Here is a 12199-nt window from a genome sequence, read left to right on the forward strand (position 1 = left end):
ATGAGGTTGAGGAGGTCACAGGTAAAGGGGACTCAAAGGGAGCAGACAGTCTCTGATCATAAGACTATAAGACATGGGAGCAGAAGTGGGCCATTTGGCCCACCAAGTCTGCTCTGCCATTCAATGAGATCATGGCTGACCTGATAATCCTCAACTCCACTTTCCTGCCTTTTCCCCATACCCCTTGATTCCCTTCCTGATAAGATTGAGATTCTGAGATTCCTGAGTGGATGATCTGGGGTGTCCAGCTGCCACTCCTCCTCCCTTCGGGCGCCCAAGGACCCCAGCCTGACTCCTTGAGAGGAAGGAGCATCTGGAGGGACTTTGAACTGCCCCGTTTCCGTCTTGCATTGCCACTGTAGGAACTCACCCATGGCTACCGCGACTGAGTGCAGGTCTGCGCACATCTCCGTGCTCTGATGCACTACTGTCTCCATGGCATCCCCATGGAGACCTCCATGCACGCACATGTGGGCACCACTTCACCAGAGAGTAGATAGATGCACTCCTAGACTTACGTGCCATTCTGTTGAGGGTTTCCAACAGCTCTCCATGATGTTCCCCTGCCTTCTGCTGACTCTCCACAATGACTTGGAAGGCTGAATCCAAAGGCTTGTCACTTGAGTCCAAGCTCACAGATGTCTCTTCCCCAGGCAGTCCTCTGAGTGCTGGGGAGCTCAGCTGAATCTGCCTCCTCCTGCTGTGGACATGTGCCCGTGCAGTGACCACCAGATTATGAACCCAAGCCTGCTCTAGACCTAGGTCCCACTGAGGTCTGTGTCTCTGTGCTGGTGGAGGGTGTGAGTAAGTGCTGTGACGGGTCTTCCAGGCTGTTTATTTCCAACTCTTCAATGGAAGAGGTGTCCTCTTGGCTGGAGATGAGGACCTGGATGGAGCTGAAGGACTGGCTGGCTGGCTGAGGGCATCAGTTGCTAGGCACAGCCCCCTGTGAACCAAAGCAGAGATAATTAGTGCATAGCAGCAGAGTCAAAAACAGGAGAGAGCACCCACTGTTGCGTTGAGAGAGGAATGATCTGGTGCAGGGTCTTCACATGGGTGTTCACCTCCGACCTCACCATCGCTGCGGGAATGGTTCACATCCTCACCAGCCAACGTGATGGCATGCTCCTCAAAGTGCATGAGGGCCGAATATTGGCCACTCCACCTCCGACCTGGGACCTGTCCCTCCTAATGTGAGTCAGCTTGTTCTGCATGCAAACAAATGGGGAGAGTAGGATGCATGCCACGGCAGATGACAAGGATGCATGGAATGTTTCTCTGGTGAGCAGAGCCATGGACGAGATGAGGATGTGAGCTCCAGAGGATATGAACCTGATGGAGACGTGAGGGTGTTTGTGAGAGTTAGTGGTGTTGTCCCTTGAGGTGTGAGATCCCTGTGGATGTGTGATGGGTTTGGGAGTGGTATTGAGAGTGATGAAGTGGTTGACTTACCCTGGCGGAATGGATGAAATCATTCATCCTCTTCCTGCACTGGATGGCTGACCTCCTCTGTGTCCGTTGGCGCTGACGGCCACTGCCACTGCCTCCAGGCCGGATTGATGACTCTGGTGGACCTCCTGCGGCCAGAGCGGGTTTAGAGGACATCACAGCGGGCCTCATTGGCATCCAAAAGATGTTCCAGTGAGGTGTTGTTACATTTGGAGGCTGCTGTCATCCTGTCTTTCGAGGCCATCTGTCACCTGGAGCAGTCCTGATCTGTAGACATGAAGTAGGCTGTGCTCAGATGTGCTTTAAATATGGAGCCTGGAGAGCTGAATGATGGTGTGGTAGGCAAATCCGAGGCCGCCCGCTAGCGATCTGACATGTTCCTCGTGCTTGCATTATTAATGAGGCTGGATGAGGCGGGAAGCTGATATGGCGCAAAACCCGCCATGCCCGCCACAGCACTTAGTGCAATTCAGAGAAAATTCTGCCTAATGTCTCAGTATCTACCCTTTCAACCTCTTCATAATCTTCAATTTTTTCAATGCGATCATCTCTCATTCTTCTAAATTCCAGGGAATATAAGCCCAATTTACTCAGCCTCTCATCATAAGACAACCCTCTCATCTCAGGGACCAATCTGGTGAGCCTTTGTTGTACTACCTCTAATGCAAGTATATCCTTCCTTAAATATAGAAACCAAAATTGCACAGAATATTCTAGGTGTGGTCTCACCAAAGATTTTTTTATTTTTCTACTCGATCCCCTTGCAATATTGGCCAACATGCCATTTGCTTTCCTAACTGCTTGCTGTACCTGCACATGCTAACACTTTAGATAAGATAAACAGAAGTGAGTTTAGGAGTCAAACATAGAACTAGCTTCACAACTGTACAAGTTTCTCATTAAATCATGTTTAACAAAATCTTAACAGTGCTCTAAAAACATTGCTTTTACTAAATTTCATGAACAATATTGATTTGTATGGAAATGGAAAAGCCTGCTAGCACTTTCTGTCTCTACTTACATATGTTCTCTATTTACATATTTACATTTGTATATATTTATATGTTGTGACAAAATGACCAGAACAAATTTATGTCAACTCCTCTACTTTTTTCGCACCAGCAAGTTCAACAACATTTAGTTAATTATTTTACTTTCTGTCCATTAACAACTGTCACCTTAAGATTGATACAAATTAGCAGCGCAGAAGAATATTTACCATCTTAGTTTTGGTGTAGTGGCCAGTGTAATTTCCTCTAAATGCAACAGAAGCAAGAGGAGAGAGCAGTCCAGATATTCAGAGCACATTGGACGCTGAACAAATAGCCCAGGCACCAAGTTTACTGCGCCAGTTGGTAAGTTGAGTTTGACAGAGTTACAATGAGGTTAAAACTCAGTAAGGAACACTGTGGCAGTTGTGCCAATTGGTCCATGAACATAGGAACAGTGGTAATTCATTCAAAACCTGGCTAATCTATATCTTTATCCTTTCAACTGACCTGGCTTCATATCCTTTTATAACCTTGTCTAGTATTATAATCTAAATTAGTCAAAAATTATTGACTAGTTAAAATAATTTTTTTGCTCCAAATGGATGACTTCATAGTGCAGATCACACTACACAGGCAGTGTAGTGTCAAAAGCAATGGAAGATCACCAGTATCCCCAAATATTATTCCACAGATCCTTCCAAAAAATAAGCCCCAGAAATCACCCACTTTATCATTCCTTGAAAAGAAAACTCTCAATTTAGGTAGTGCCTTCTCAACGTGATGAATTGGGGAACTTCTCTAATTTAAAAAAAAATGTTATTGTATATAAACAGAATAAAAGGGGGCAATATTAAAATACTGCCCAAAAAGGGTGCTAGGCCACTGAAATGGCTGTTCCTCCCACCTGTTCATGCTGGAGGCCAAAGCCATTTTGAAACTGGCCCTCTTTGGCATTCTACTAGCAAGGCCTGGGTGCCCTGTTGCCACACAAGCAGGAGGACATGAAGATGATGGGCTCCCATGACAAGCTGTCTGATATGTTCTTCTGTTATAACTTGCTGTCTTGCACAGTGACTAGCCATATCAGTTTGAAGCATGTCTGACAGTTCACAGAATGTACATAGTAGGCTTACACAGCCTTAAGTAGATGAACTGTCACCTTAAGGTACATCTTGAGAATATAGGTCTAAAACCTCATGTGGCAACTACTTAATTCATACCTGTTTTTATGTGCTGTAAGCAACAGATGGCGGCAAAAAGGCAAAGCAGTGGGCTGAATGAAATGGCTTATTTAAAGTTAAAAAAAATTCAGATATGGACTAGGAATAAGTATTGCCACAACCTAAATGCACAGACCAGAAGAAGAATAGAACATGCTGGTAAAATTTAGAGGGCTTGGACATGGTGTTTTAAGAAAGATAAAAAGCATTAGAGATGGTGAAGAAAATGAAACTGAGAGATGGAACCTGTGGAAATGAAAAAAAATGACCTGGAAAATAGAGATGTAAATAAAAATGATTCTGAAACAGAAACAGAGGAGCTGGAATCGAGTTCACAAAATCTGCAGTGAGGCTGAAATTAGTGTTTTGAATTAGTATTTGAAATTAGTATCATTATTTTAGTATTAGAGTATTTCAATGGGGTTTCAGCCGATAGAAATAAACAATGCAAATTCTGGCTTTTCACCCGCAAAAAGGAGAGCAAACTGTATACAAGTCTATTACTTTACCTTCCTACATGCTTATTAAATTCTACTTTTCTTTATTATTTTGCTTTTGTTCAAAGCCATTGCTGTAGTACAGGAAAAAATTGTACACGTTTTCACCAGAAAAATCTAACGTATTCAAGTTATTATTTTGGATCAGTTATAGTCTTGCAAGGTGCAACAGAAATTGATTAGTTGGGACAACAGAAGAACCAGACCATTCATGAAGCATCTGCACTAACAGGTCCTGAGTACCTGCGGGTGCTGTCCTGATCTCACATCATAACGCACAGAAATTGCATTAGTGGTCTTCAGATTCTGCCAAATGCAGCATTTACCTGTTCTCCCTCCATCATTTACAGTACCTGCAGGATTTTACAGCTTGCCGCAAGATGTTTTCTTCATCATTTCCTCCATCACCACGCCCCCTACCACCCTCCTCCCCAACAACCCGCCCTCACCCCCCCCAAGAGTATATTTCCTGTTGGACTCAGGAGTTGCCTGACTAAGAGTATACTGATAAACTGACCCTTCAAATTCTTGTAGGGTCTTCAGTACTCCTCAGTAGATGCTAGAAATGCCAATCCACAGTAGTTCAGTCTTCTTCGCAATTGCTGAAGATATTCAGGACCACTATAATCACGGCAGCCCTAGTGGGCAATGACAGCCCTTTTGGGCAATGTATGCCCTTTTAGGCAATGCAACTTACAGTACTAACCCTATTCATTACAATTTACCTTTACTTAAGATCACAAGAGTATATACCTAACAGAGCATAGTATACAGGAATATAAAGAAAGCACTGTTAAAGAAATAGAAATTGATATACCTTCATAATTAAGCTACATTTTGACCTTATTCTGTGTTTCGTAATGTTTCTGTCGTGACAGCATCACCTCACTTTGCAAAACAATATACCTCAATAGAACAAGATGTAAAATAAGCTGCTCCTGGAATTAAAAATGATATCTTTCTCTGAACTTACAGCTACACAACATTGTTCTTCATTAACCACCACTCATGAAGCCAATTTCACTGTCTCTGTCCCTTTTGCAGTTTGCAGCCTATAGTAAAACGACTATGGCATCTTCTATGAAAACAATAGTATCTCAACTAATCCTTTAATTTTCCAGTCTGTTTATGTTATTGTTACCATCCCATCCCTGTTCTACTCTGGTTTGGAATGCCAAGTAGCCTGGTTGTTGAACGTTCCACAAGCATTCCATTCAAGGTTTACCAGTTATGATGTGTACTCAAGGTTTCACTGATGCAAGAAACTATCTTTCTGCTCTAGTCCTGTTGACTAGCAAGCACACCCATCAGGGGAAGCTGAAGAATGGAATGTTTGAGAGTGCAAAGCTGTAGAGCACTGTCATTACTTGGTCACAAGGTGATTGCTCTCCTAATCTGAGTCAATTATTTATAAAGTGACCTTTTCCTGTCACTGTTTATTCAAAAGAATGGATAGACTACTCAAGACCTTTCAAGTGGGAAGTAGTTTGACTGAATAATAATGCACCCAAAATAATTATTTTCCTTTCCCTTTTAGCATACCTAGAGGACAGCTTTGTAAAATCAGGAGTCTTCAGCATTGGAGAGCTTGTGCGAGTGTCACGAAGTAAGTATTACTTTGAGTTAGGTTTCATCCTGGAGAACCAATTACCCATTATACAATATGCTAAAACTCTACTCTAGTAATTGCCAGGTACAAGCTGATTCAAGTAATACAGATTAGTGTTTATGTTTTGTAATGTGCTCAACTGTATTTATCACGTGTTTCAACTGAAGTTGAGATTGAAAATCTGTTAGCAGGTAGAAATAGTAGATTTTTTCATAGGGAAGTCTGCTATTTATGAACTGAAACTTGTCATTATGTTGAACATAACTAAAAGTGCAAACAAAAAACCTATATAGAGTTGGGTTAGCACTGGGAATAATATAGAATGCATATTTCCTATCTCTGAATCATTAGGAAAAAGTTCCATGGTGACATAAGTTAAATTACATATTCATTTTTATTGTTAACAGTAAAATTACACAGAAGCAAGAATAAATAAGCAGATATAACTATTACAGTACAGAATAAAAGAAGTTTCAAAATGTAGTTCTCTTCAGTAAGTTTTGACCATGAGTCTAGTTTATGAGAAATAATTTTGTTGAAGTTCTCATTAGTCTCCAATGCATTTTATCCTCATCATCTAGTTGGTAATCTTGTATGGTGAATCACCCATTCTTAATACAATGCATCAGATTGCCACCAACAGAGTGAGGACAAAAATCTAGCTCTTAGTGTCACAGTAAAATGAAACTAAAGAGGGGGGACATAGGCCTGCTATAGGTTACTTGCCTTTGCTACTTAAGTAGCACAAAGAAAGATAAAAAGAAAAGATACCCTTCAAAATTAATTAAAGCTGTAAACGCTGCTAATTACTTCTTGCATTGGCAAACCAGAACCAAAAGGAATTTGCAGTCATAAATGCTTCAATAAATGAAGCCTAGCTCAACAAGTTGTTACGATCCCCTGAGAGACTGGTAACTTTTAAAAAGATATTTGAATTCCCAATGGATGACTTAAAAGTGCTACAAAGCCCATAGAGACAAAGAAAAGAAACTCAAACTTCCAGTTAATAGCTGAATGGATGACATGACAAGATTTCACGTTTTAAGATATTTATTGTAACGAGTTAAAATCACTATTGACGAAAGACTATTTTTGCAATCTATATTTTAAACTACGGAACAGAATTTTTAGAACACCAGGAACAGAATTTTTAGAACACCAAAAAAATTCACTATCAGGTATACGTTAATCTGTTATTTAAGTGGACATTCAATTCTCCCAGCATCAGTTCAAAATGATTTTTAGCTCCTGAGGATTTATTTCCGATCTTTCTCTTTCTCAGCCTGGAAACTTTTAACCCCAGAACTGTCCTTCACGGTGAGAGTATTTCTGGAGACCCTTCCTTTAGTACAAGTTACGTGAATCTTAACTCCTTACAAATTTGATCACTTCAACCTGAGTGCGAGCTTCCACCCACATTCTGGCGCGGTGAACCATAGAGACTTGCGGCCTCCAGCTACTCTCTCTTTCTCTCCCAGGCTTTGGCAGGCTAACTGTGTCTGTGCGTTTTCAGGGCTATACCTTGGAAACCTTCGCCCTCTCAAAGCTCATCCCCATGGCAACATGAATCACATGGGCCTTGTTTCCAGGTAAAATGCTGAATAGCTATCCTTCAGAGCCCAATTCTCTTTCATCTTGGAACTAAATGGATCGTTCAAAGGACAACTATTTACAACCCGACATTCTGAACACTTTTCTGGGTCTTTGGAGACTCACAGTTAATCTACTGTTAGAATATAGCTGCCTTCATCATTGTCTACAAGCGTGAGTACCTTGCACCTTCTTCCCAGTAAAACAATTTAGGCCTCCCTTTAATCTTTAACAGCCCATCTCCTGGACTTCTTGTCAGTCAGACTTTAGCACAGGTCACATAACTCCCTTCATTTTACCCTCAATTTAAAGACATAGTTCCAAATCATCATAATTTTGTAAACCTCAAAATTGTATGACAAGATTGCAAGTTTTAAGACTTTTAAAACTAAAAGCAACATTGATTAAACATTACCTAGTAGGCAACTAATACTCTAAACTACAGAAAAGATAACCCTCATAATTTCTTAATGTTTTAACGCGACTGATAACACCACACCACATACATTACAGCGAGTCTCCACAGTCAACAGTCACTCCTCCTTCCAATGTGTTCACGTCTCCCTCCTTCACTGAGTCATAATGTTGACTGACCGTTGAAAGGTGCTTCCCTCAGTTTTTGTAGAATTTCCAAACTGACTATCAGCAGTAAAGCTCACTCCGATGATTTCTCCTCCCACCCTTGCCAGGGCAAATTTTCCTGAGTCTTTACCTTGCCACGAGATGCGTCTCTTTGATCAGAGACCATCCTCCCTCCCACACTCTGGTAGCTCACACAGGACACATAGCCTTCTCCACACTGCTTACCACACCAGCTGCAGCCTTTTATCTCTTTCTCTCTTTCTTTCTGTCCAAAAGCTCCGAGGCCAAAAGCCCAGCTGCGCTCACCTTTGTTTTCAGGTGTGAACATTTTGCACTTCGCTCCTAATAAGCCTCAACCTGGACCCCTGGACTCAATGGTAACCAAGCCACTCAAGCTTGTTGTCGGGCAAAATATGTGGCAGATTATATGACTCTCCTCATTACTCCTTTTTACCTTATTTGAAAGAGATGGTTTAAAACATAATAATCTCATAAAACCGTGCAAAGATTTGACTTAATTAGATTCAGATCCCTGACAGAGTTGTACAAGGTGTTCTCTTTAAGGTGTGCATATGTGTGGACATGCAGAAATCTGGAATGTACAGCGCATTATAATAAACAGGCTACTCACAACAGTGAGGCCAAGCGGGAAGAGGAGCAGAGCATCAAACCCCAAAGGCAAGAGCATAAGTGACTGGAGAGAGAGAGTGGGAAAAAGTGAAGCTGTGAATGGAGGAACAACAAGTGTGGGAGAGAGCGAATTTGTGATTGGAGGACCAGCATTCTTAAGCAATGGGGGTAAGGGGATATGTATCTGTATGTGAGCAGCACATGACAAGAAGGCTACTAGCTATACAAGGCCTCAGAGCCCTGAGAGAGACTAACCTTCAGAAGATGAGGGCACTCTGGATTCATTGGAAAATATTATGTAAGGGGGAGAAACTCAGGACATTCTCCTGTAGCCACTCAGCCTGTGAGCCGAGGGGCTGAGCCAGATTAAAGTGACGGGGTCTGCAGAGTGTCTGGTTGCCAGCCCTGGATTAGAATGAGACTTGGAAGTGCCCTCATTCTGCAGCTCTCAATGGATCAGGCAATAACCTTAAACCAAATGATTCAGAAAGTCGCATGGCAACTAAAGATCACAAACCCAGTGGGCATGGCCCATCACAGCCAGATAAACACACACAGCCCAGGGCGAGGTTGATAAATAGATTTAATCTTGATGAACACCAAATGCTTTCTGATGGGCTGGTTTGTAATACACATTGGGTTATTGATCATATATATTGGGCATGGCCAATGAACGCCTGCCTTAGGCATTGACTCAGCCACATATAGTAGCCTGGAAATCACAGGTTCATTGAAGCCGCCTGGGTCAATAGACAAATGGATGAGAAATCATATTTTGGAAGTGTGATTTCATTATTTGGTAAGATGAATGGATTTTTATGGTTGAGCTCAGACTTTCAAGGTGTGTGCTTCCTGATGCTCCTTTGAATTCCATCTACTCTCCTGAAAGTACGAGCTCTTGTGTCAGGAAAGAGGAGCCAACAATGTTGGTGGGAGATGTAGGTGGCCGCATTTGACCAAGTGTGGCCTCAAGGAGCCCTAACAAAACTGGAGTCAATGGGAATCAGGGAGCTGGTTGGAGTCATACCTAGCACAAAGGAAGATGGTTGTGCTTGTTGGAGGTCAGCCATCTCAGCTCCAGGACATCATTGCAGGAGTCCGTCTGTGTAGTTTCCTCCGCCCAACTATCTTCAGCTGCTTCATCAATGACCTTCGTTCCATCATAAGGTCAGAAGTGGGATGTTTGCTGATGATTGCATAATGTTCAGCACCACTCGTGACTTCTCAGATACTGAAGCAGTCCATGCCCAAATGCAGCAAGACCTGGACAATATGCAGACTTGGGCTGACAAAGGCAAGTAACATTCGCCCCACACAAGTGTCAAGCAATAGCCATCTCCAACAAGAGAGAATCCAACCATCACCCCTTGATGTTCAATGGCATTACCATCACTGAATCCCCCACTATCAACATCCTGGGGGTTACTATGACCATAAACTGAACAGGACTGGCCATATGAATACTGTGGCTATAAGAGCAGGTCAGAGGCTAGGAATCCTGCGATGCGTAACTCACCACCTGACACCCCAAAGCCTGTCCACCATCCATAAGGCACAAGTCAGGAGTGTGATGGGATACTTCCCACATGCCTGGATGAGTGCAGCTCCCACAACACTCAAGAAGCTTGACACCATTCAGGACAAAGCAGTGCATTTGACTGGCACCACATCCACAAACATTCACTCCCTCCACCTCTGACGCATAGTAGCAGCAGTGTGTACCATCTACAAGATGCAGTGCAGGAATTCACCAAGGCTCCTTAGACAGCACCTTCCAAACCCATGACCACTACCATCTAGAAGGACAAGGGCAGCAGATAGAAGGAAACACCACCACCTGGAAGTTCCCCTCCAAATCACCCACCATCCTGACTTGGAAATATATCGCCATTCCTTCACTGTCGCTGGGTCAAAATCCTGGAACTCCCTTCCTAACAGCACTATGGGTGTACCAACACCACATGGACTGCAGCGGTTCAAGAAGGCAGCTCACCACCACTTCCATCCTTCTTCATCACCACAACCACCTTCCTTTGTGCAAGGTGTGACTCCTATCAATTTCCCCCCGATTCACATTGACTTCAATTTTCAAGGAGCCAGGGCTCTTTGATGCCATACTTAGTCAAATGCTGTCTTGATGTCAAGGCCAGTCACTCTTAACCCTCAACTTGAACTCATCTCTTTTATCCATGCTCGGACCAAAGCTGGAATGAGGTCAGGAGCCAAGTGACTCTGTTGGGACCCAAATGCTTTGTGGAAGAGTATTTTCCCTAACTTCTCGATTCATTTTGTGCTGATGTACTTAATAATACATCCTCTAGTTACCAGCTTACTGATGGTGGAAATAGCTTTTCCGGTTTACTTCATTGTACACTACTCTTAATCTTTACTGCTCCAATGAAAAGAGCTTCATTTTTTTCTTCTCGCTCTTTGTAACTGAAACCTCTCATGCCTGTATCACCTTACTGAATCTGTGCTGTGCTTTCTCCAGGGACTTGACATCCCAAAGAAGGATGCACACCACTGATTACAATATTCTAAATGTAATTTAACGAATAATTTGTGTAGATTGAAGATTACCTCTTTGCTCTTATACTCTAGGCACCCACTTAGGATCCCATACGCTAAAATTAAGCAGGTGAATAATCTAATAAACAAGCGGAAGTATATGATATTGTACAAGTACTGATATCAAATCAAGGCAGGCAATAAAAATAACAAAACCAAAATACTGTGGATGCTGGAAATCTGAAATAAAAGAACATTCTGGAAATACTCAGCAGGTCTGTTGAGAGAGAGACAGAGTTAAGGTTTCAAATTATTCATCTTTCATCAAAACTGGAAGAAGTCAGAAGCAGAGCAGTTTTTAAGCAGAGTGCAGAGGCAGGGAAAGTTAGTGGTGTTGGTGGGTGGGGGGATGGTGGTAGGGATGCAGGGGAGGAAGGAACAAAAGAGAAGATCTAGGATGGGCTTGGAGGAAGAAGTGATTAAATAACAAAAGGAATGATGGTTCCAAGGCAAAAGAGGGTGTTAATGGGATAAGTAAAAAGACAAAAAACTACTGCGGATGCTGGAAATCCAAAACAAAAACAGAATTACCTGGAAAAACTCAGCAGGTCTGGCAGCATTGGCGGAGAAGAAAAGAGTTGACGTTTCGAGTCCTCACTGAAGGGTCATGAGGACTCGAAACGTCAACTCTTTTCCTCTCCGCCGATGCTGCCAGACCTGCTGAGTTTTTCCAGGTAATTCTGTTTTTGTTTTGTAAGTAAAAAGACAACAGATTGCACTAGAGGAATTGTAATCGGCAACAGCAGAATCGTTAACAGTATGTGTTGTTTGGGAAAAAAATGGGAGCAGTTATTAAAATTATGATCTGAAATTGTTGTACTCAGTGCTGGGTCTGGAAGTTTTTGTAAAATGCCTAATCGTAAAATGAGTTCCATGAGTTTCTGTTGAGCTTCATTCGAACAGTGTAAGAAACCAGAACGCAGAGTTCAGAGTGGGAGTGAAATGGAGAATTAAAATGGCAAGTAATCAGAAGTTTGTGGCCGTGCTTCCAGATTGAACGAAAGCAATGAAAGCAATCACTCATTCTGCATTTGGTCTCCTCAATGTAGAGGAAACCATATC

General features: G+C 42.5%; 1 protein-coding gene across 10 annotated transcripts in view; it reads left to right on the top strand.

Moving 5' to 3' along the window:
- LOC144698817 (nuclear factor 1 B-type-like) overlaps positions 1–12199 on the top strand; it is a 375700-nt gene that overhangs the window by 250930 nt on the left and 112571 nt on the right. For all 10 annotated transcript variants that reach the window (XM_078570524.1, XM_078570525.1, XM_078570519.1 and 7 more), the window contains exon 4: positions 5696–5764. In XM_078570524.1, the coding sequence (XP_078426650.1) occupies positions 5696–5764 (69 nt within the window). The remainder of the gene's footprint in view (positions 1–5695; positions 5765–12199) is intronic.

This window comes from Cetorhinus maximus, chromosome 2, assembly GCF_964194155.1.
Source record: "Cetorhinus maximus chromosome 2, sCetMax3.hap1.1, whole genome shotgun sequence".
Classification (NCBI taxonomy): domain Eukaryota; kingdom Metazoa; phylum Chordata; class Chondrichthyes; order Lamniformes; family Cetorhinidae; genus Cetorhinus; species Cetorhinus maximus.